At 40.4% G+C, this 25,048-nt stretch overlaps 1 protein-coding gene across 9 annotated transcripts in view; it reads right to left on the bottom strand.

The window, feature by feature from the left end:
* The window catches only part of LOC122094065 (tRNA(His) guanylyltransferase 1-like), a 128,869-nt gene that overhangs the window by 9,248 nt on the left and 94,573 nt on the right, over positions 1–25,048 (bottom strand). For 8 of the 9 annotated variants that reach the window (XM_042664702.1, XM_042664708.1, XM_042664704.1 and 5 more), the window contains 6 exons: positions 23,833–23,940; positions 6,678–6,940; positions 5,179–5,310; positions 4,258–4,302; positions 3,505–3,674; positions 3,251–3,336 (listed from right to left, as the gene is read on the bottom strand). In XM_042664702.1, the coding sequence (XP_042520636.1) occupies positions 3,251–3,336; positions 3,505–3,674; positions 4,258–4,302; positions 5,179–5,310; positions 6,678–6,940; positions 23,833–23,940 (804 nt within the window). The remainder of the gene's footprint in view (positions 1–3,250; positions 3,337–3,504; positions 3,675–4,257; positions 4,303–5,178; positions 5,311–6,677; positions 6,941–23,832; positions 23,941–25,048) is intronic. The other variant, XM_042664703.1, reaches the window with a different exon arrangement.

Genomic DNA, 25,048 nt, shown 5'->3' with positions numbered 1-25,048 from the left:
CCCAAACTCATAACTTTTCCGATTCCCCCAGCAAAGTAAACATCCACCTCTCTTTCTCCCCTGATATTTTAAAATTATTGCTAGCCCTCTGACCTGACCATCTTCCATCCTTCGCAATATCACATCACATTTTGCATCTCCTCTCTCCCCTTGCTCCCACCCTGCCCCCACAACCCCACTCTCTCCTTTGCCTCCACCAGATGCTTTGGAGCTTTTCCCCTTCCTACAGTTGATGGACTCTTCCAACAAGAATTGTCCAGCAGCAGAATGCCCTTCCCCACCACTATTCTTGACAGGCCGTACATTGGTCACTCTTCATCTTTTACTTCACCCTCCATTGGCAGAGACCCTCCTTCACTACAAGGGTCATTTTGCCGGGGAACAAGAAGCGCTGTTTCTAGTGCGAGTGACGGTGGTTATGCGATTCTCCAGCTTGGCGCTTTGCTCCATAGTCAGAGGAGATGTCAGAAGCTGCAGCGGCATAGGGTGCTTTGGTTTTGTTGTAGGAACCCCCTCCAACTCTTAGCAGAATCAAGATGTTGGTGAGGTTTGAAATTTCTAAATTCCCACAGAACAGACCCTGTTTTTGACTTTTTGAGTGTTGGCCTCCTTGGCAACCTCTTTCCAGTTTTTGCCTTCCAAATTAAGAACAGAAGACAAGCAAAGAAATACACTATCCAAATCTTTCTTTGTACCAATTTGCCTCTTCCTTTTTCTATCATCTTCAAGTTACAGAACAGTAGTGGATATTTTGCCATTAAAGTGTAATGCTCTCAGAACAGTGCGTGAAGTTAAACAAGTATCGTCTTTGTGACCCTTTGAAGCCTTTGCGTCTTATCTGTTAAAGTTTTGCGGGCAAACATTTATGAAGGGCTTAAGCAGGTAAAACGATGGCAGATGACGAAGAAACATGGACTAATTGATTGACCAATTATTGTCACTAATCTGCCACCTTCACGTTCACATAGGACCTATTTCTATTTATATTCGTCCATTCCATCATTCACCACCAAGGCACCAAGCACAAGCTGCAATAACAAAGAGCAGAGGGTGTAGAGGCGGTGATGGTGGGGGGAGGAGGAGGGGAGTAGAGTGGGAGTGAAAGTGGGAGGAGGGGGAGCAGATGGAGAGAAAAGATGAGGGTGGAGATGTGGGGAGAAAACACAGGAGAGGGGGCCAGAACTCAGAGGGGTAGTCTAGGAATTTTAAAATACCAGGGAAAAAGAGAGTGGATAATGTAAGGTTATTGAGAGATCAATAACCCCCCAATGTTGTCCCTTAAAGCTCCAATAAAACCAAGCCAAACAACACAGGAATCTGAAAACCAGATTTGTAAAACAAACCAAAATAGGGTTGTGGATGGGTGACCTGCGATTGGAGGTGGAGGGTTCAGATGGGGCTGGGAATTGGATTGAGTGGAGGTCCAATGATAGTGAACAAAACCCCTAAATATGGGGAGGATGATGGACAGATTGGCAGATAAGATAGTTCTTGTTTTCAAAAGTTCAAAATAGGAAACTTAAAGAAGAACCTGTATAGGAGAATCCAGCCAACAGATGGGGCCCTTCTTCTGGTCAAGCCCCTTTCTTAGGATGTCAAATAAAACCCTAACAGTGTTCTTTTTATTTTTTCGGATGAATAAATAATTTCATTACCAAACGGAGGAGAGAATATACAAGAGGAGATCCACAAGTTCTGATTTCTGACTTCAAAAAAGGAAACTGGAGTTGGTCTTTTAGAAAAGGAACTAACCACCTCTGATGCACACCAAATAGGGATCGAATGAACCCCTTGATGCCTGGAACAAAACCCCAGAAGGGCTGTTAGATCTGAGTTCCAGATGTGGGAGAATCAGCCTTCAATGTTACTCTCCAGGGAATCCTCCTCTACAGCAACAAACAAACCTGTAATCTGAACAGCTGATGATCTCTGGATATGGAATGATGATGAGGGATTGTTAGGATAGAAGATGGCATAAGCTGGATGGCTTAAGTGGGTGCTGAGGGTGGGATATTGGACTGTCTCAGTCCTTGGGCCTCTCACCCTCAGTCCTCTCGACTGATATCTGACCTTTCTCAGGGAATTAGTTGAAACAGCAAACAAGTTTCTTAATTCATACATAAGGGAATAGCTTACAATAATCAGACATATATATAAGCTGTGACTTTGACTAATCCTGACTAGGAAAGGCTTGAAAAATTAGGAAAGCAACAACAAACTACTTTCCTAACCTAACTATGACTTAAAACAAATAACAAATTGTCTCTAACAACTAACAACTTGTCACTAACAACTTTCCTATTATGACAGAAACTGAAAAAACTCCTTACATTCCTATTAGAAATATACTTACAACTTCCAAATACAACCCAATAAGGCTGAGGTTACATTGGATCGAATTGGGCTGCCAGCTAGCCCAATTCTTGCTGGTTTGAACAGGATTAGTGCTAACCAACTGTCTGGCCTTCAATCTTCTTATTCCTTCTTTGGTCAGTGATGCCAAATCTAGGAGTAGAAGTTTACTTTTCCAGTGAATCAGAAAAGAAGTTCTGAGTAGAGGAATTTTGAGAAATTATAGCGGAAGTATAGGGGAGCAAAAGTAATTTTTCCTTGAAGGAATGTGTAATGTCCATATACCGCAAGGGTATAGCCAGCGGTAATCTATTGCTATTGAATTTAGTTGAGTGATCACGATAGGGGGGGTGCCCTATCATGATATGCTTCTCTCTTTGAGTTGCTTTGTTACTTTGAAATTAGTAAGGACTTGGACACTAGGCTTGTACTCTTGGTAGGACTCCTAAGAGTTTATTGTTTGCTAGGGAAATGAACACCCCTGGTTGTGTGCCCCTGCGCCCAGACACAGGGGGTGGTGAAATGGCGCCCCACCCCAGTGAAACCCAAAAAACCCACCTCTTGTTTATGCCCATGTATGCCCCCTCATTAGCCCCCATGCTTGCACAGGGCCATGTGACCAGGGACTGTTCTTTTCCCCTATACATAGAAGGTAGACCACGATAGACGTACACTGAATCTATCATTGTTCTTTCCCTTTTCTCTCCTCTCTCTGCTACTTCTCAGGTACTGGTTTCAGATCCCGTTTCGCTACAGAACGGATATAAGAAAATTCAGTAGAGACTTGAAAGGCCACCAAATTTAAATATAGGAAACTGAGTCATCCCATAAAGGAAAGTAAATTTTCTAAACACGTGGCAAGTGAAATATTGGTGTCATTCTTTTCTATTACCCTCACCTTTAAAAGATATTGTGCCTCACTTTTGGTCTTTCCTGATTTAACCAGCATCCAGAAACAGGTGTTATATTGATTGTTGATGTGACCTGCAGAGTAGAAGCAAAGAAGATTGACAGATTATGTCCATTGAACTTACGTACCCATGCTAAGAATGAACCTTGAATTTTGACGTGCCAGACAGAAAGAAACAAATGCAATGGATATGTTTTGGCAACATTTGCTTCAGCTTCAGTCAAAGAAAAGCAAATACTCACAGTCAATTTGTCTCCATGACAGATAATCTCGAAGAATCTGAACCGATGGGTAGCATACAGTCCGGCCATCAAAAGAAGGCGGATACTTCAACCCTTCTCCAGGGAAGAATAACTTCCATTTCATTACATACAGGGAAGAGAAGAATGATACAGTCTGTGACACTATTTTTCTGAAAAAAAAAAATTGGTAGCAAGATAAACAACTATAGATATAATCCCGCATTGCAACTGTGTGGAGGAAGTAAGCATTTTAGGATGGAAGCTATGGGAAAGACCACTATTGTATTTGTAAAAATCATCCATTGGGTCTCAAGCATAACATTTAGACTACCCTGGACAAAGGGATCTACAGGATCAGATCAATGCAACCATTTCAAGTGAAGAAATTTGTCTCCTAGATTCTTGTTTATTTAATTTACAGGAAAGAATAACTTCATAAAATAGAAAAGATATAAGCAATATACATATTGATGGGAGGGAAAACTGCACCAAAAGCTGAGAGAGACCACCACAACCACCAACCTGCTGGTCCCAAAACCAACCTCACAGTAAACTAATGGCAACAATTCACCTATATGAGGACCCCTTGAATTATAAACTCCTACCTCACTATTTGAATAAGAAGTAAATAACAGGGAAAGAGGATGGCTAGTCCAGTTCTTCCATCTTGCCTTTGGCTTGTATTAATCTTTCTAATATAATGCATCAACAGCAGGAACCTTTTTGCTTAAGATAAAAGATTTAAAAAGAAACCTGGCACGCCTTTGACAGAACTGAGATCTCTCCTTCAAAACAAAGCTGGAAGTTAAGACACAAATAATGTTAGAAAAAAAAGAAAAAAAAAGCAAGTAATTTAATAGGTCAGTAAATTTCATGTTGAGTTGACAGGACACTACGACACCTAATAACTTAGTTCAGAAAGAGTTCTACACCTTTGGTTTGATCCTTTTGGACACACAGGGTCTAAATGTTTTACTAGTCGGAACACCAAGTTGTGCTTGTGCCAGATTGTAGACTACACCAAGGTACCTCGTTCACAAGTCAAGTTTATGGAAAAACATATTTGGCAAAGTGGTAAATAAAGCATTGAGGACCATTTAAAGGGTTCATGAGGATGCTCGGAGTACTGGGAGGAAGCATGACAACAAATGGGATGTTATATAATTGAATTTGAGTCTGAAAACATGTGGCCAACCCAAACAATTTCTTAGACATCTAAGAGTCTGAATTGCTACATAACGCTCCTGCATGGCACAACTACACATGCCTGTCCAAAGATACCCTTTGTACAATTCCACTAAAAGAAACTTTTGCCTTTATATTTCTATTTATCAATAGAATTGTTTTCATGGCTCTGCAAAAGTACGCTATTCTTCCTAAAAGAAAAACGAAAGGAACTATCTGAAAAATGCGTATAATATGAGAAGGTACAGAAAAGCTAATGATGTTAGCTAGGACTGATGGATCATTGCAATTAAATAAATGAAGTCACGAGCAAATAACAATAAATCACAATAAGATGTTTTTGAATTTATGATATGCTCCAAGACTATAATTCTGTAGATGATTTATAATAACAAAGATCATGATGATAATGCTATGCCCGGAGATTATTATTCGATATCCCAGATAATTAGAACTCCAGTAGGGAACCAAGTTGGTTTCCGAAAGTACCTGTACTCATCACTGACCCCATATGAGAAGACTACATCTGGAAACTCCTCTAACATGGCCACTGCACATGAGTTCATCAGATTCAAAGCTTGCTCGTCGTTGGGCTTCTCAAATTCATGGATTTCAGAAAATCTATGAATAGGCAAGAAAGGAAACTCAAGTTTCAGGTGCAGAATCTAATAAACAAAGCAATAAAACTCAAATGTGTCATAGATTTTAGTGCATTACAACTTGTGAGTGCCTGAAAAAAAGGTTAGAAAATCCTCTTTCCCTTATTATAATGTTGCAGGTACTTAATCCCTAAACTTGAATCAGGGGACAATATTTAAACTATCTAATTATGCAGGAACAGACTATTCTAACAGTTGAAATGGAAGGAGTTGGCACATATTACTTGTCCCTACACTCTCCTAATCCAATATCATAGTGGAAATATTACTTAATGATGCAGGAGCACCCCCAAAAGAATTATAAAGGTTGTATTTTATTCTTGGAAGAAGGGCTGGATATAAAGTCCACTTGCTAGATAACTAATAGCCACATTTTTTTAAGTTAACCCCACCCTCCTTTTTTTCTCACTTGGCTTAGTGTCAATTAATCTTAGCAGGAATTGTTCAAAAAAGAGTAACAATTTAGATGTCTATGGTTTTAGGATTTCTTCTCTCTTTTTAGGTTTCTTTGTGTAATTGTATCTACAAGAAGAAATGTGGATAAAATCCTTTTCTTATAACGATTGTTTACATAGCCTTTTCCTTAGGGAAAGAGGGTTCCTACATGCCCATTGTAGGAAGCATTCCCACAAGCCCACTGATTTTTGCCACATGGATGAGATTATTTGGCATTTTGACCAATGGATAGATGAGGAACTCCTTGGATAGGCCACATGCCAAATTTGGTGGCCTACCTCAGCTAAACGACCCACCATGCTTCAGGCGTCCCTCTTGTGTTCTGAATGGCCCCTGCAGTTTGAATATTTGCAGAATTTAATTTTTTCCAACAAATTTGGAATCACTATGATTGCAGGTTGAGAAATCAGATTTTTCTGAAATTAAATACATGACTAGTTGATGATGTGGAAACCTATTCACTAAGTTTAGGCACAATTGTCATGGTGCTAGCCTAGGCAATGTTGACATGGTGCCTAAGCGACTACGATGTGGTTATACAAAGGGTGGGGGTTTTCAGATGTGTGAAATATGAGATTTCTACCCTTCAAGATATAATTAGGGGGCTTTTATGTAAAATATAATTTTTTTACAAATAAATATAAATGGGCATTGTATAAAATTAAATATATTTTTTAAACATATGTGGGACTCATCAATTAGTGAATCTAATGCCTAATATGTACCTTTCGAACTCATGACACAATCCTATTCTTATCAGAGTTTTCCGTCTTATTAGTTGCATCAAACTCATATGTAAAAATAATGTGATAGCGTTTTAAAGCAATTATAAAACTACAAGTAATTTTTCTGCTCGGCAATCAAATAATTTACCTATGAAAATGGCAGCCATCAATTCGAACAACAATCCATGTGCAGGGCATCAACTTGTATTCGACTTCAAAGGATTTCACATAATCACATTTGGTTGACCAAATGTTGCAGAAATCCTCCATTGGTATATGTAGCTCATCAATTAGACTTGGGTGCTTTATCCAAAAGCTTGGCCAGTCTGGATCAAAATGGTCCACTATCAGCTTTTTCCGTAATCTTCTAACAGGATCTCCTGCATGATTGAACTTCACAATTTCTTCCACCTGCATTTTTTTTTTTTTTTTTTTTTTTTTTTTGAAGGGTGGGGTTGGGGAGATAGTTATCAAAACATGCAAAACCGCTAGAAGAGAAAAGGAGACGGGATCCAGCACCATATCATTAAGCACTCACTCAAGCAACATATGAAAGTGCTCAAAAATAATAACAAAGGTGAATGATCTGAATCAGCTTCCATAATGATCAGCAACAAAAATCCAGGCAATCATTACCAGATTTGCGGAACCTACATCCATCATATCCTGATTTGGTAGTTTAGAAAGGTAACTCTAATGGACTTCATTCTACTAAATCAGCTTGGGCGTTAGTTCGGGATAAATCTGGTCAATTTGATTGGACAGAAGAAATTTGGTTCTCAGGTAATATTCCAAGGCCCATAATATTCCAAGGCCCAGAATCATTTGTTTTTTAAATGTCTCTTTACATCAGCTATAGGGGGGAAAGATGTCTTGCTCCTACTCCCAAAATAGGAGATGGACAAATTCTCATTCAGAAAGCAACTAGGGTAAGGAAAGGATTTGGTGGGGACGACTCCATTGGTACAATTGACAAATTGGATTTTCATTCTACTATTCATCAGCTGTGGAAAGAATAATATTTCCAGATTTCCAGCTATTCCAAAACAAAATAAGGATGTGGCCTCAGATTCTCTCTGCCATCAAGGAGGATGTTTTTGTAAGGTGTAACTATCTCTGGCTTTCTGGTACTGACAATTCTAGGAATATGCTCCTTGTGGACAAATGAGGAGCACGGGTTGTATGGATTTTCCAAGTCCCAAAGGCATGCACATAAATGTTTCCACCTGAGGATATAGTTGCATTGCACTGTGATGGATCTCTTAATCAGATAGTGCCTCTTACGGGGGGTTGGTCCATGATGTGGCAGGTGTTCCCATATTTATCGATGTGGGTGTTGGTGGCGACAGGTCAGTATTGTTTATGGAGTTATTGACATACAAAGAGGTGATGTTATGCTTGGAGAAGAACCTTCAGAAGCTTTCCAACCGTTACAGATTCGAAACTAGAAATTGACATTTTGGAGGAAAATGTGACTGGCCTATGGATGATGCAGCATTTGAAGATTATTTTCAACATGTTTGGCAGGAGTGGATTACATTGCATCCATCGCTAGTGGAGTTACTGAGACCATCATTTATCCTCCTGATCTTCCAGATTAGCTTTGTAAACTTGTAAAAGCTAACTACAACCAGTGTGTCTAATACCAAATGCAATATACTTTTTTATCAATGAATTTTATTTAAGAAAATAGCCCTACATATAAAAGGAGAGTCTATTGTACTCCTTCCACTTAAGCTCTGTCCAAAAAAACTGACCTAGTGTGGAGACCTGACAATGAGTCATCTGAGTTTTATCTAGATCTCCCCATCCCCACCTGTTTGAACCAGATCGAACAAATAATACTAGTCCTGGTTGGTATGTCAACACACTATTTTGGGGAACTACTGATGAGATGTCTGGGTTAACCAGTACAAATCAAATTGGATCTATCGTGCCTTAGAGCTTAGGAGACACAATAATGATGCAGGAAAACCAGTCCAACTGGGCCTGGTTTAGCCTTTTCTCAAGCCATTATTGGGTTATATGGTCATTGGGCAGATTAATTTTGAGTTATTTGTTGTACCAGACCTAATTTATATGGCCCAAGTGTTGAGTCTCAAGTATGCATAAGAGATTAATATTTAGTTCTTAAAGAACTTGAGCCAATGTAGAGGTCTTCTAATAAAAAACAAAGCCATACCCCATGCATGAGGCTCCCACCACTGTGAGGGCTGGGGAGGTTCACAATGTATGCAGCCTTACCCCCCTCTTCACGGAGAGGCTATTTCCCGGCTAAAACCCATGACCACTAGGTTGCAATGTAAAGTTCTTCTAATGTTGGCAGCAATTTTTATTGTTCCATTTTAATTTTTGAATATTTTATTTAGCCTAAGATTGTGATTACTATATCTTATTCGATTTTATTTTTGTACCCTAATATTTATCATTAGGAGTTGGCTGTTGATAGGAATCAATGGGAGTCTAGCTTGTTCATTCTTCTGTTGACTTTCAACGAGTTTTCTATATAGCTTGTGTAGCTCAAGAATGGTGATATGAGAGGGTCCTGTCATTGTTAGATTTGGCTTTGATACCAAATTGGTGGAACCTAGGATTCCAAGACCCTAATTCAGGCTGCCACGGGTGACCAAAAGTGAACAAAAATTCAAATTAAAGGAATATTGGCAGTTCTGAAATTTCTAGACAGTTCAGAACCCCTTTTTGAGCAAGGCAAAGTGTTAGAATAAGGATTAGTGTGCCGCAGGGGCACATTGGGGCTTTCCTCCCTCCACCAACCATAATTAGAGTGGGGCGGCTGGATGGGGGGTATAATTGTAAATACTTTATATTTTCTGTTTTATACTCCTATCATGACTCTATCATGATTTTATATTACAAATAGGGGACTTGTGTGTTAAAGACACACAAACATTCTCCCATTCTTCCTGTTAACATGGTATCAAAGCCTAATTTTTTATCTAGGTTTTTAGTTTCCAATCCCTTCTCCTTCAAGAATCGCAGACCTTCACCTTCCCTTCCATTACCTTTGTTAGCCTCCATCTTATCCTATCTTTGTCCCATTAACCTACCATAGGGCAGCATTAATGAGGTGATTCCTATGAATCTAGTGACTGCCCTATACCTTACCTCATGAACTAAAACACCAAAAACCCTGGCAAGAAAATTTGGGTTCTTCACCCTCTGTGATTTTTTATTCTTCTATTTTATGGAGTGTGGTTTCTTCCTCTTTAAGGAACACATCTCTACCTCTTGAAGATCAAGTACAGCTACCTGGAAAAACTCATCATTATCCGCGAGATCAAGATCTACATAAATCAATTTTGTGCAAAAAAAAAGGGTTTTCCTCCAAAACCTTGACAAAATCTATTTTTGGGACTCCCTCCTCAGAATTGGCTGAATTTTTTTGGAGATCATCATCACCATTACAAAGGAGATCGACCAGACTTGTGGCCCCATCTGCCAAGTCTCCGTATCAAATCTCCCCTCTTCTTTGATCATTAGGGCTTTCTCCCAAAACCCTAATTTGCTTATCTCAACAGCTATTCATCAAGCCTAATATTATTTGGAGTACCTCACTACCCTTACTGGGCAATTCGATCCAAGTATAGACACTTTCTGACGGTTGATTTGAAGATCTAGTATTTCTCTCTCTCATTGTCGATTTTTTACTAGTTCAATCATGTTTGAAGTAACTATTGTGACCTCTGGTCTAATGGACAAAGTCGCAATGACTACATGCCTTTTAGGACTAGCTTTATGAAATTAGAGGGAACTAATTACCTCGTATGGCCCAGATCTACATATCTTACCATTGTTGGTAGAGGTCTCACAAGCCACATTACAGGGAAATTGAAGAAACCCTCTGATGAGGGAACCCCTCAGGATAAATGGATCACTAGTGACTCCTTGGTATGTCTTACTTGATTGGTTCTATTCATCAATCTCTTTCTTGAGGATTTTTGCTATTAGATACTGCTTCTCAGATTTGGGCTGATGCTAAGGAAACTTATGGGCAACTAGGGAATGATGCTCAGGTATTTGATCTTCGCAAGAATTCATACCAATACCCAGCAAGAACTCTCTGTGTCAAAATATTATGCAGAACTTCGAACTCTATGGTATGAACTGGACCACTTTACAAATTATCATCCTAAAAATGTTGAAGACAATACTGCTTACACCAAACATATGGAAGAAATTAGGGTGTATGATTTCTTGGCAGGTTTGAATGTCGAGTATGATAATATTTGTGTTCAGATACTTAGCAAAGCTCCCTTCCCTACTCTGGAACAATCCTTTGCTATGGTTTATACGGAGGAATATTGTTGTACCTCTATGCTACATACTCCTACTACTAAAAAATAAGCCTTACAGACTGGATCCACTACTACCTCTGAGGGAACAAATCGAACTGGTGGTACTACCAAGGAGATTGTTAATGTGAACACTGCCCCAAACCAAACCATACCATACCAAAGCCAAATGTTGGAAGCTCCATAGAAAACATGTTGATTTTGAGGCAAAGCGTGCTCGGGATCAATCCAAAACTAAAGCCCATCAGGCTGAGACTGCGGACGTTCCACCTACAACTGATATATGACTCTCCCAAAAGGAACTCCAGGCTTTCAGACGAATGCTTAAGGCTTCCAATTCTTCAACTTCCACTAGTTCAGTCCTTTCAGGTTCCAATTTTGGTCACTATGGTATTTTATTCGGTGACCATTGTGCATCAGTCGTCTCCACTCCCTGGATCATTGACTCCAGTGCCACTTATCACATGACCGGTTCCTCCAATTTATTTCGACAGTACTCACCCACCTCAGGCAGAGATAAAGTTAGGATAACAGATGGCACCCTATCATCTGTCTCCAGAAAGGGTTCTATTAATTGCATAGTTGTCATAGCGCCAAGGCAAACCAAGGCGGTGGAGGGTTGTCTAAGTGCTTAGGCGAGAAGGCGCCCGCCTTAAGGCGAACTAGGCGAACAGATGTTATTTTTTATTTTTCCTATTTTCTAACATTATTTAGTAAGTTATATATACCTTGTATCATAAAAAATCAAGATTAAGCCACATCAAGTCATTAAAAATCAACATTTAGCCACATTAAATCATAAAAAATTAACATTAAGTCATAGTAAGTTATAAAAAATCAACATATAGAGAAATGCTCTTATTCTATAATAAGTTTGACTAGTCAAATGATTTTATTTTTACATGAGACTTTTTGTATTAGTTATAATATAAAACCAGTTTTCTAACAAGTCTAAGATTACTTAAATCTGAGTTGCAATGATAAAGTTATGCTTCAGTCAAACTTATTTTTAAGTGCGCGAATACTGTTAAAATAGCCTGAATGAAAATAATTTTATGAATATCAAAACAAAATATTTTTTTACCGGACTTTCGGTTTTTAGCAATGTTTTAACATGATAGAATTTATAAATTTTCATAATTGAGAAAAACCTTAGCATTTAAAAGTTGAAAATCGTCCCTATAACCAAAATCCAGTTTTTGTTCTTAGACTGGGGGGTTGACTTTTTATCCTTTTGGAATTTGATTTTTAAACTATTTTTATTGGATTCAAATAGGGGGTATTTGCTTATTTATGAATAATATCTTAAGTAAATGAAATAACAAATATTAATGAAATAACAAATATTAAAAACATTTACTTGCAGTGCCGAAACACAAGACAACATGCAGTGCAACAAGTGCCGAAATAGCAATGTTTTTACTTTACAGTTTAGGTCCTTAGTAAGACTACTGATGGATGACAAATTAGTAGTAAAATTAGGGATGTGTAAAACTGAAGGCAATGGTATAGAAGAAGAACAATTAATCATAGTTGTCAAGGCATCGCCTAGGCGACGACTAGGCGTCCAAGCGGTTTGCCTGGGGCCTAGGCGACAGCCGCCTTGTTGCACTGCATGTTGTCTTGTGTTTCGGCACTTATTTATTATTTCATTGCATTTTTCAGGATCTGGTAACGGGGAAGACGATTGGATGTGGTAAGGTGCATGGTGGTCTTTATTTGCTTGATGATGGTTGTCTCCCTGCGGCTGCAGCATCAACAACTTCTCATCAGCTACATTCTGCTTCTTCTGAATGGAATAAATGGCACTGTCATTTGGGACACCCACCAATTGGGACCTTATCTCTTTTATTTCCGCATTTAGTTAAATCATGTACTAGGGATGAAGTCTTTTGTGAGGCCTGTACTCTGGCTAAATAGACTCGTTCCAGTTATTTACCATTAAATAAAAGAAGCTCTTCTATTTTTCATTTGGTTCACTCTGATGTATGGGGTCCATCTCGTCATAAATCTATTTCTACAAAAAGGTGGTTCATGTCCTTTATTGAGTGTCACTCTAGAACTACTTGGATTTACATGATGCAGCACAAAAGTGAAGTGTTCGATTTTTTTCAGCGGTTCAATAAGATGATTACGACTCAGTTTAATACAACTTTGAAAATTCTGCGTCTGATAATGGAAAAGAGTACATGGAGGGTCAATTTCAAAAATACCTAGCTGATCATGGGATTCTTTATCAGACAAAATGTGTTGACACTCCTGCTCATAATGGGGTGGCTGAAAGCAAGAATGCCTTAATGGATATTGCTCGAGCCATGATGCTTGCTAGACAAGTTCCATCTCAGTATTGGAGTGATGTTGTCCTCATAACAGCCTACCTAATCAATCATATGCCGACCCGTGTCATCAACTCTCAAAAGCCTATAGAGGTTCTTCAAGAGACTATATCCTTCCTAGTTCCTCCAAAGACTTTTGAGTGCGCCTGCTATGCTAGGGATCATCATTCACCGGGAAAATTAAAACCTCGAAGTACTAAGTGTATCAATCTGGGTTACTCTCGTACACAGAAATGATACAAGTGTTACCATACTCCTACCTGGCATACAATAGTAACAATGGATGTTGTGTTTCATGAATTTGTTGGTTACAACTCATCATCACCTCTTCAGGGGGAGTCTGGAGTTACTAGTGAAAAAGATATGACTTTAAATCTGCTTGCTCCACCAGTGTACCCATCATCTTCACCTCAAGATCCTCATGCTCCACAAGATAGTGAGGGGGCAGAATGATGCAGATTAATAACAAAAAATAGGTTTGTTTTATTAGGAATAAGCCTAGGGTTGGATTGTATATGTGTTGGGCCTTTAGTCCATGTGGTTTGGAGTGTATTTGGCCACTTTTATGGGTCTAAAATAGGGGCTCTAAGATTGAGTACGGGATTGCTAGTTAGTTTCCTTTTTTTATTAGTTTCATTTTTAGTTGGGCTTTGATGGGGTTAATTAGTTTCTAATTTCAGTACCTAGTTAGTTTCTAATTTTCAGTCATAAGTAAGTTTCTAATTCCAGTTGTTTTATTTCCTACTTTACTTTTCCAGATTTAGTAACTAGATGTTAGTAATCTTTATTTCAGTTTTTTAGTAACTTTCAAGTTACTAAATTGTAATCACCCCCCCATCATTATTATAAATAAAGGAGAGGGCTCCCATTAAGCCCCACGATTTTAAGAACAAAAAAACTCTGCTGCTGCTACTGTAATGCCTCTGCTGAGATGCTTCTTGTGTTTGATCAAGAACAATATGGTTGGTGTTTGATCTGCTCGACGCCTTGCGGTGAGAAGCCCAGGTGTTCTACAAGTGTTTTCTTCTTTTCTTTCAAGTCTATATTCAAGCTACTACTACTGTTCAGAATACCAGGTATTTATATCTTACAATCTGCCCAAAATTTCATCAGTTGTTCACAATCGGTCTCTGCTATTAGAGGCAGATTCAGACCTTGGTTTGGACCATAATTCTGGTTGAGTGTTCCCCTTTACCTGAGTGTGGATCGACCTTGATTGGGGCTGTTTCTGACCATCCAATCTGAAGTTATTAAAAATCTCTCAATTTTTGTCTTTTAGTGATTGTGCTTACCCAGATCTGAGATCGATGGGTCTGAATTATTTATTGTTGTTTCCCTTGGTCTACGGTTCATGTTGTTAGATTGAATTGGACCTAAGTGAAGTTTTGAGAGCTCTATTATTAGTTCTATTCTTCTGTCCACATACCCTACTGGTTTGAGATCGATTATTTACTTCAGTTCTGCCCTGCTGTTTATTGTAATCTGATTTGCTATACTAAAATGTGGGCTGGTTCTGGTTGTTCTTTGATTAAAAGTTCCTGCAGTTGAGACTTGGTTAGACTCCCTATTCTAGTCTACATTACAGAACCTATTGTTCCAACTCAGGGGGAGATGACTCTAGTTCAGAGAACCATTGGTGAATTCCATAGACAAATTGATGACTCCACTCTTCAAGTTTATAGTAGGGGACATACCAGAAATAAGCAACTTTAGACCATCACACTACTACAACACCTTTACACATCCCTGGATCCAGAACCGACTGAGCCTCATACTTCAGGTATAATCTCTCCTTCTGATCTACTTATTACCCTTAGAAAAGGCAGTAGGACCTATACTCAACACCCTATATCTCATGTTGTTTCATATGATTCTTTTTCTCCCTCCTATCGTGCTTTTGCGTCTTCTCTTTCATCTATTTGTGTCACTAATAATTGGCAGGAAGCTCTTATAGAAAAAAAAAAAAATGGAAGGCTACTATGGAGGAAGAAATGGATGCCTTAAAAAGGAATGCTACATGGAAACTTCTGACTCTTCCACCTAGAAAGAGACCTGTTGGTTGTAAGTGGGTGTTTGTAGTAAAACAGAAGATTGATGGTTCTATTGATAAATACAAGGCAAGGCTTGTGACTAAAGGGTACAATCAGACTTGTGGAATCGACTACCAAGTGCATTTGCACCAGCTGCCAAGTTGACCTCTGTGCGAGTGTTACTCTCATGTGTTGTGAACTTAGGATGGGAACTCCCACAACTTGATGTAAAAAACGCTTTCCTCCATGGAGAGCTCGATGAGGAAGTATATATGGAAATTCCACCAAGTTTCTCTAGCACAAGAACTCAGGGCAAAGTCTGTAAGTTGAAGCGTGCTCTCTATGGTTTGAAGCAATCACCTAGAGCGTGGTTTGGAAGATTTCACAAGGGTATGACATCTGTGGGTTATAAGCAAAGTAATACTGACCACACATTGTTCATAAAGAGGTCTGGTGAAAAAGTTACTATATTCATTGTTTATGTCGATGACATCGTGGTAACAAGAAATGACAACATTAAGATTGATCATCTTAAGGGTTTTCTGGGCAAAGAAATTGAGATAAAGGATCTTGGAAAGTTAAGGTACTTTCTTGGAATTAAAGTTGTCAGGTCCTCAAAAGCCATCTTTCTCTCTCAAAGGAAGTACATCCTTGATCTGCTGTCTGAGACAGGTATGTTGGGTTGTCATCCTTCTAATATTCTTATGGAAGCTAGTAGTCGGCTTAAGGAAAAAGAGGGTGAACCAATTGACAAAGGCCGCTACCAACGATTGGTAGGAAAATTGATATATCTCACATACACGAACTGACATTGTTGTGACTGTAAGTTTGGTCAGTCAATTTATGCATGATCCATAATCCTCTCATATGGAAGTTGTTATGAATATCTTACGATACTTGAAGTCAGCTCCAGGAAAAGGGATCATTTTATCTCCTCATGATCACTTCCGAGTTGAAGCTTATACAGGTGTTGATTGGGCTGGTTCACCTAACAAAAAGTCTATCTCTGGTTATTACACCTTTGTAAGAGGGAATCTTGTCACTTGGCGCAGCGAGAAGCAGAATGTGGTGGCTAGATCTAGTGCTGAAATAGAATTTCGTGCCATGGCACAGGGGATTTGTGAGTTACTATGGTTGTGTACACTTTTGGATGATATTGGTGTACTTGTTCGTCTTCCTATGATGATTTACAGTGATAACAAGGCTGCTATCAATATTGTTCATAAGCCAGTGCAGCATGATCGAACAAAACACGTGGAGATTGATAGAAAATTCATCAAAGAGAAGTTGGATGCTGATTTGATTTGTGTTCCTTTTGTGAAGTTTGGTGCTCAACTAGCTGATGTGTTCACTAAAGGGCATAGTTGTCAAGGCGACGCCTTGGCGTCCAAGCGTTTTTTTAGGGACAAGGCGAGGGACGCCATTGTTTATGTATAAAAGGCGGTCGCCTTTGGTATCAAGGCATCCAAAAGGCGTTGCCTTTGGCGCCTTGGACGACTTGATAGGCAAGGCGGCCGCCTTGTGTGTGTGTGTGTGTTTGTTTTTTACTTTCACTTAATTATTTGTTTTTTATATTCTAATTGTAAACTTTTCATTTGATGAAGTACAGGTTTTTAAATGGTGTGAGATGCATGGAATCATTTTACTCAAGTGAACAAAAAAAAAGAAAAAGAAAAAGGTTTGGTGGTGGGGGGAAATATAACATGAAAGGTTTATAATTTAAAACCCTCCATGTTTCTCTCTACCGGTGAAGTCTCTCTGCCATTACAATCGTAGAACTTTGGATTCATTGATTCAACCGACCGATTGGCTGAAATCCATCGTTCCTTCCTTTGTTTCGACTTCAGGTATGTTTGTAATTTTTTTTTCCCTCCCTACTGCTTCATCTTTGAGCTACGAATGTTTTTTTTTTTCCCTCTTCTTCCTCTGCTTCTTCTTCATCTACGATTCTTTTTTTTCTTTTTTCCCTCTTCTTCCTTTGCTTCTTCTTCGTCTACGACTTTTTTTTTTTTTTCTTTTTCTTCTTCCTCTGNCCTCTCATATGGAAGTTGTTATGAATATCTTACGATACTTGAAGTCAGCTCCAGGAAAAGGGATCATTTTATCTCCTCATGATCACTTCCGAGTTGAAGCTTATACAGGTGTTGATTGGGCTGGTTCACCTAACAAAAAGTCTATCTCTGGTTATTACACCTTTGTAAGAGGGAATCTTGTCACTTGGCGCAGCGAGAAGCAGAATGTGGTGGCTAGATCTAGTGCTGAAATAGAATTTCATGCCATGGCACAGGGGATTTGTGAGTTACTATGGTTGTGTACACTTTTGGATGATATTGGTGTACTTGTTCGTCTTCCTATGATGACTTACAGTGATAACAAGGCTGCTATCAATATTGTTCATAAGCCAGTGCAGCATGATCGAACTAAACACGTGGAGATTGATAGAAAATTCATCAAAGAGAAGTTGGATGCTGATTTGATTTGTGTTCCTTTTGTGAAGTTTGGTGCTCAACTAGCTAATGTGTTCACTAAAGGGCTAGTTGGAAAGCTGTTTCATCCTAATCTAATCAAGTTGGGCATGTGTGACATCTATGCACCAACTTGAGGAGTGTTAGAATAAGGATTAGTGTACCACAGGGGCACATTGGGGCTTTTCCCCCTCCACCAACCCAAATTAGAGTGGGGCAGCTGGATGGGGTATACTTGTAAATACTTTATATTTTTTGTTTTGTACTCCTATCATAACTCTATCATGATTTTATATTATAAATAGGGGACTTGTGTGATCAGTTAAAGATACACAAACATTCTCCCATTCTTCCTGTTAACACAAAGTGAATATAGATCAAACGGTAATTGAATTTGTGGGGAAGGAAATTTTTAGAATTTTATAACAGACTGGGGATAAAACAGACAAGACTTAGAAAAGAAGGCCTTTCGAATAGATAACCAGAGAATCTGGCCTTGAATGTAACCTCTCTACGGAATCAGAACCGGGATGACCATGTTCAATTTCGGTGAGGAATCTCACCTGTATGGCTTCCAATCGGTTTGAAACTTTAGGTGAAGGTCGATAACTCTAAGTCCCATTTAATCCAATTGACCAGCATTCAAAATAAAAGTCAGAAAAATCAAGAAATATTCTGCTAGTGATACCAGCAGTACTTGCAGGTTGAACATTAGTTGCAGGTTGGTTTCTCACGGTAAGGAGGTTCGTAGGGGGTAAGGTTCTAGAGTTTCAGTTGCCCTAGGGGCGGAAACTAAGCTCCAAAAGTTCAGATCAAAAGGAGCAGCACCAAAAGAGATTTTCTCTCTTAGTGGACTCAAATTGATGCCAGAAAAGAGTTATGTCAGATGAGAAGGTAAGGAGAAGAAACAAGAAAAAAGGAAGAGGAAAGAACAAGAACAAAAGGAAAGTCTACTCTGAGAAAAGAGTTAACTGGAAGATGAGGAGAAGCTAGAGGCTTTCGACCAGACCTGTGACGAAGATATATTTACTGGGCTAAAGTATAGCCTTGAGAAGAACCAGGGCAGCAGCTGAACTGAGGTCCAAAAATGGACCTAATTCTGGTGATTGAACTAGCCAGCTGGGCTCGGTTGCCTAGCTAGTTCGCATGGGCTTAACTTTATTTCATTCCTAGTTTCATTAGGAGAAAACAAATCTTAATAGCTTTGACATCAGGAAAAATCACCCAATATCTCCTTTGAACTTTTACCCCAGAACACTCCGATGATCTGACCTGACCTACTCCCCCTCTCCCTCCCTCCGCCGCTGGAGGCCATGGCCGGTGGCCCTCCCCACCCTACTACTAATCCTTCCATACCTCGCTCTCCTCCCCTCCCCCCCCCCTGCTACTACTCCTTCCATTCCTCCCTCTTCTTCTTTTGGCAAAACCTCTCCAACCCTCCTACCCAATATCTCCTCTGAACCTGACACATCCTCTCCCAGCTCCCAACCTCCCTCCACCTCTAACCCCAAAAGATGGTTCTCCGTCCTTAACCATTCTTCATCTGACAGCCTTGCTCTCCACTTCATCCCCCCTTCCATCATTGGTGACAACAAGATCAGGCTCTGTCCTGTAGGCTTCCTTGACTCTGAAATCTTTCAAGTGGAGATACTACCTGGTGGGGCACTTCATTGGTAGCAGACCTCCCTGCCCCATTGTCAAACGCTCCCTCTGCCATGAATGATGCACTAACGACTCGATGGATACCCACGTCTTGGAAAATGGTGTTTTTCTAGTCAACTTCTCAAATGAGCAAATAATGCTCAGATCCCTTAAGGGCAGTCCTTGGCAAGTAGGAAAGAAACAAATTTTCTCCGGCAATGGAACCAATTCAGGGACCTTCACAAGCTGGCTTACCACTCCATCCCTCTCTAGATTGCTCTCCCCAACCTTCCCTTGCATTACTGGAGTGAAAAAGCTTGAGCATCATCAGATCTACTATCGGAACTCTACTTTTCTCGGATTCCAAAGCTAAGAAGAAGCAACATCTCTCCTTCGCTAAAATATGCATCGAAGTGTCTGCTGAGGCCACCCCTCCCTCCTCTATTATCATCATAGATGAAGGTCATTCTTTTCATCAAGAGATCTGCTATGACTGAATCCCTCCCCACACTGCCTGCCTTGCTGTGTGTTTGGTCATCACTCCAAAGACTGCTCGAAGCTTAAGGCCCCAGATGTTCACAAAATGATGGATTTGCCTTCATCTGACCCCTCTCAATCGTTGGCCCTTCCTATTGGGGTCGACGGTTCCATCCTTTCCGCTCTCTAGGCTGGCCAGATAGAGTCGTGGTCAAAGCTGGTCTTGGCGAATTCACACCAAAAGAAGCTCTAGCCCCCAGGCCAACCCTACTCTGCAACACATTCACATCGCCAACAGGGAACTTCAGTCCATGTTGCTTTACCTGTGAGACAACCCCTTTCAATCCTTCACACTGACTCCATAGTTGTCACGGCGTCAAATCGATCCAAGGCGGTGGAGGGGTGGCTAATCGATTTGGCGATGTTATGGTGTTGCCATGGCAGTCAAATCGCCCATGTGTCATCTTTTATTTTCCCTATTTTCTAAAGTTATTTAGTATGCTACTTTTTTATTTCTCCTATTTTCTAAAGTTATTTAGCATGCTACAAGCCTACAATATATACCCTATAACATATAAAACCAAGATTAAGCAACATCAAATCATCAAAAATCAACATAGTCATATCAAAATCACTCTGCATTTTACAAAAAATCGACCGCCTAGTGAATCAAGAGTGACCTAGTGTCCATGGTGGTGCCATGGCGACGCCTATCAGCCAATGGCGACCGCCATATGTGAGTCACGTAAATCGTAGCACTGCCATGAACTTCTTTTTCAGCCAAGATGCCAAATCGCCACCTAGGCAACACCTAGGCAATGCCATGACAACTATGACTGACTCCCCTGCTCCAACCGTCCACTCACGAAAGCATCTCCCCCCTTTTACCTTCCACTCACGCTACTGCCTCCCATATGCTCTCTATTCCTAGTCTCTCCCTCTCCTCTTATCCCTTCTTTGAGCCAGCCCCTACTGCCGACATCCCTAGCCCAGCCCAACTTACTGTTGCCCATTCCTCTTGCTTAGCCAACTCCTGGCCCCTCAACATGATCCACTTAAACCAGGTCTCTTCCAAACACTCCAACCCGACCCGCATTTCCTCTAACCATCTCTCAACCCACCATCCAACTTAGCCGCCTAATCCTTCAAACCATCCATCTACCCAAGCTCCCAGCCCTTTAACCCAGCTCTCTCGATTGTTCCTCGAAGGCTCTCCCTTACCAGTGGAGGCCTCTAACACCCACTTCAACCTTAACCACTCTTCCAGCCCTTCCATTCAGGCCCTTCCTCCATCCAATCGTAACCCCTACACTCGGCCATGTCGTCTTACCCCTCTTCCTTGCAACCTTCCCTTATTCGGCATCTCTCTGCGGCTGCTCTTTTACCTGCAAGGAACCCTCCCTTGGCCTCCTTCATTTTCTGGACCATACCTATCCTGCTCTTTTGCTTTCCCCTGTGGTGAGCTCCCTCCGGCAGGGCCATAACACGTCTTCTCCAGCATCTTCCCTTGTTGTGAGCCTCATCCAACAAGGCCATGCCATGACTTCTACAACCTATCCAACCCCAGCTGTGAGCCTCATCCAGCAAGTCCTTGCCACTTCTACAACCTCTTCTCTACTGCTATTTATTACCAGTCGCGCCTTACTATATCTGCACCAACTCCATCTTCCTCTCTATCCTCTCCAGCTATTCCCCCCCATCCAGCAAGGCCTTGACATGTCTGCTCCATTACCGTTTACGTTTCTAATGCCTCCCCCCGCAGTGAACTTCGTCCAACAAGGCCTTGTCGCGGCTGCACCAACCTTGTCTTCTCCTGATCCTCTCTTTCCATCAGGACCATGCCACATCTACCCCGAGTCCACGACAAAGTCTCTTTAGCTTTTGCCTTCCCCTACTGTGAGCCCTATCCTTGCCACATCCTTACCACATCTTCCCTAACTTCCCCTGCAGTATCTCCCTGTCGACAGGGCCTTGCCATGGCTGCCACGACTAAGCCCTCTTCCAGAAAGCAACGTCTAGTCATGTCATCCTCTTCCAAAAAGGTTTCTCTCCCCAAAACCTCCACCAAAAAGAAATCTACAGCTGCTAATTCCTTGCCCTCTATCACCAAGCCTTCCCCCCCCCCGCCCCCCGATTCTGGATTCCTCCAGCAAATCCTTTGAAAGGCTCACTATGAGGTCTCCCCCTCCTTCTGTTGACGCTTCCCACCCCTCAAATGTTACTCCTCCTGCTCATACCTCTTCCCTCTTCTCTTCCCCCAACCTCGGGTCCCCCCATTAAGGAGTACCATAGACACCATCGAAGCAAGCCTTCCTCTCACCCTATTCCTCCCTACCCCTCTAAGGACATTTTGCCCCTCCCTACCTCTCTCCAATGAATTTCTGGTCAATTTGGAATGTTCGTGGTCTCAACTCTAAGACTAAGCATGTTGAAATTCATTCCCGTCTCAGGGACTCTCGCTCTATCCATCATTGTCTCCTCGAAACTAGAGTTTCTAAAGCGAATGCCTCTCGTATTGCCTCCTCTATCGCCCCTTCCTAGTCCTTCCTCTCTAACAATTCCTTTGGTCCTAATGGTCATATCTGGGTTCTTTGGAACCCCCCTAAAATCCAAATCACTTATGTCTCCTCTCCCCAATTCATCCACCTCTTTATATCTGACCCTAGTGAGGCAAACTCTTACTTCTCTTTCATATACGGTCTTAACTGTGCCCTTAACAAGTCTCAACTTTGGGATAATCTCCACCTCCTTGCCACTCAAGTTGGCTCCTCTCCCTAGGGTGGGGAGGAGATTTCAAGGTGATCCCCTTTGGCCATAAAAAGATCGGTGGCAACTGGCAACCCCACTGACTCCACCTCTGTGGATGCCTTCAACTCTTGCTTAGATGACACTTGCCTGGATGATTTAAGGTGGTCAGGCCATAAATTCTCCTAGCATAGCAAAAGATCAAGTCCCGATAGAATTGCTTGCAAGCTTGAGAGGGTCCTTGTCAATGAAGCTTCGCTTACCAGCTTCCCTTCTTCCCATGCCACCTTCGACGGCCCTTCTATTTCTTATCATAGACCCATCCAAGGATTAAAGTATCGATATCGGTCACCGTATCGATCAGCCAAAATTAAGATACGTATCGGAAGGTATCATATCATATCATAGTTACGCACATAAATGGATAGGAAACACTTTTTTATACACTTTTGCGTTTAAAAATAAAAAAAATTAAAAAAATTAAAAAAGCTATTTATAACATGTATTATGCATAAAAACTAAACTAAGAATCCAAGGTTTGTAGTTGAATATGGGTGTAATATGAATTCAGGTTCAGTTTTAGGCTAAAACCATCAGTTCGTGCCAAACTAAATGAAGTGTAACTTGTATAAACCGAGCCTAAACCAGGCTAAAACACAAGTTCTAAGATCTGTTTTCACTTCTTATCTTCCGCCTCCGTCTTTATGAATTGTTTTCACTTTGTATCTTCCACCTCTGTCTTCAACTATCAACTCTCCTCACTTCTCTTCTACAGTTTGGCACTTCTGCTAATTTCCTCTTCGTGCCTTGCTTCTCTTTTAGGCCAGTAGAAGACATTCCCAAGTCTCGTACGAACTGAAGAAGTGAACTGAACAAAACCAAATTCTCGAGACTGTATATGAACCAAATGAAACCAAATACAGACAACAGAATAGGAACAGAATAAAACCAAATAAATTCGGTTTACTTTCTGTTTGAGGTTGTGAAAATTATTAGGCTTTGGTTTGTATATAATGTATCCTGAACCAAATGAAAAAATGGGAATCGAACCGATTGACACCCTCACGTATGATGCCAACAAGCCATTGTAAACAACAAAAGGATAAGGAGACCATGTTTATATACTCCTAGTGATACAGAAGATACAGCTCCATAGCCAGATTAAGTCCATGAATCAAAGTAAGATTTTCAATCTAAATAATAGTCTTCAGAATGTAAGAGGGACCAATAGTTTGAATATAGATTTTTATAATTTTAATTGAGTATCTTTCATTTGAAAAACAAATTAATACTAACCTTTTCCTTGAGAACGCAGGATCCTCTACGGAACATGATTGGTAGCTTGTCATAGTTAACACCAAACTGTTGGAAAAGTAGTTCATTTCTGTCCTGTTTTTGAGAACCCTGCAAAATAAAGTGTACAAAATTTAGTGGGGAGAACATTTGCAATGGTCACACATTAGCATTACTGAGCTCTTATGCAAAACTAGAATGCTTGATAGGTTATTAGAGGAATTAAAAAAAGAGAAAAGCATGAAAATATAAGGAAACAAACAAGAGGATGGCAGTTCAAGGTTCAAGAAAGAAAACTTGGAGCCAAAAAACTACTGACAGTCCAGGATCAATGCAGAATCGATAGAACTAATATAAAATAAAATAAAAACTACTAACATTCCCAAATTTGTTCACAAATTCCAGCAATAAAGAGCATGGTTCAAGTAAGCGGAATCGGCCTCCATGGATTCCAATTCCAAAGCAGTTGGAATCGGCCTGAACCCTAGAAATCAAGTACATATCAGACGATTCAAATCGGTCAGAATTCCGATTCTGATTCCTCAAAACCAAGATTAAGAGGCCTACTAGCATATATTATATTAACACCTCCTTCAGAAGAAGCATTAAAAATTAGGAATTAGATCAACTTAGACAATATCTCTGAAAGGTGTGAGGATAGTCATCGAAGTTGATGACAATGGTGCAAAAATAACTCTGTCAAATGTCAATTTTGTGGTTAAATCTCCTTGTCATGCTCTTATATGATATGCTGCTGCTCCACTCCATCTGGATGTAGCTCAATGAAGGGTGTCCCAACTAAAATCCAATTCTTCAAATGGACTACTGTTAAGAACAGCATTTTAACAATTACTCATCTCCATGGAGCTTCAGCCTTCCAAATGGACCATTTCACTTTTTGGTCTGTTCCAGTGGTTGAGGATAGTTCGGGGTTAAATGGGCCATGCCACTGCATATTTCAGACTTCATCTGGAGCTAAAACACTTCTATCTTTACTATAAAGCATAGTTGCAATGGTGCAAAGGGAAGCCAAGGAGATGGACAGCTGCCATGGTGCCCAGTCGATGTCTAGGCAGGGCCAAGGTGCCAATGCGAGAACCACATTTTATAACCAAGGACATATTTTCCAGTATGTTAGATATAAAAACATATGGGTTAAAAATGATATCGTAAAAACTTATAACGTGAAAATGCTAAATGCTTAAGATTTGTAACGTGT

Source organism: Macadamia integrifolia, chromosome 11, assembly GCF_013358625.1.
Source record: "Macadamia integrifolia cultivar HAES 741 chromosome 11, SCU_Mint_v3, whole genome shotgun sequence".
Lineage (NCBI taxonomy): Eukaryota > Viridiplantae > Streptophyta > Magnoliopsida > Proteales > Proteaceae > Macadamia > Macadamia integrifolia.
The sequence above is the reverse complement of the archived record's forward strand: the minus strand, read 5'-3'. Positions and strand labels throughout refer to the sequence as shown.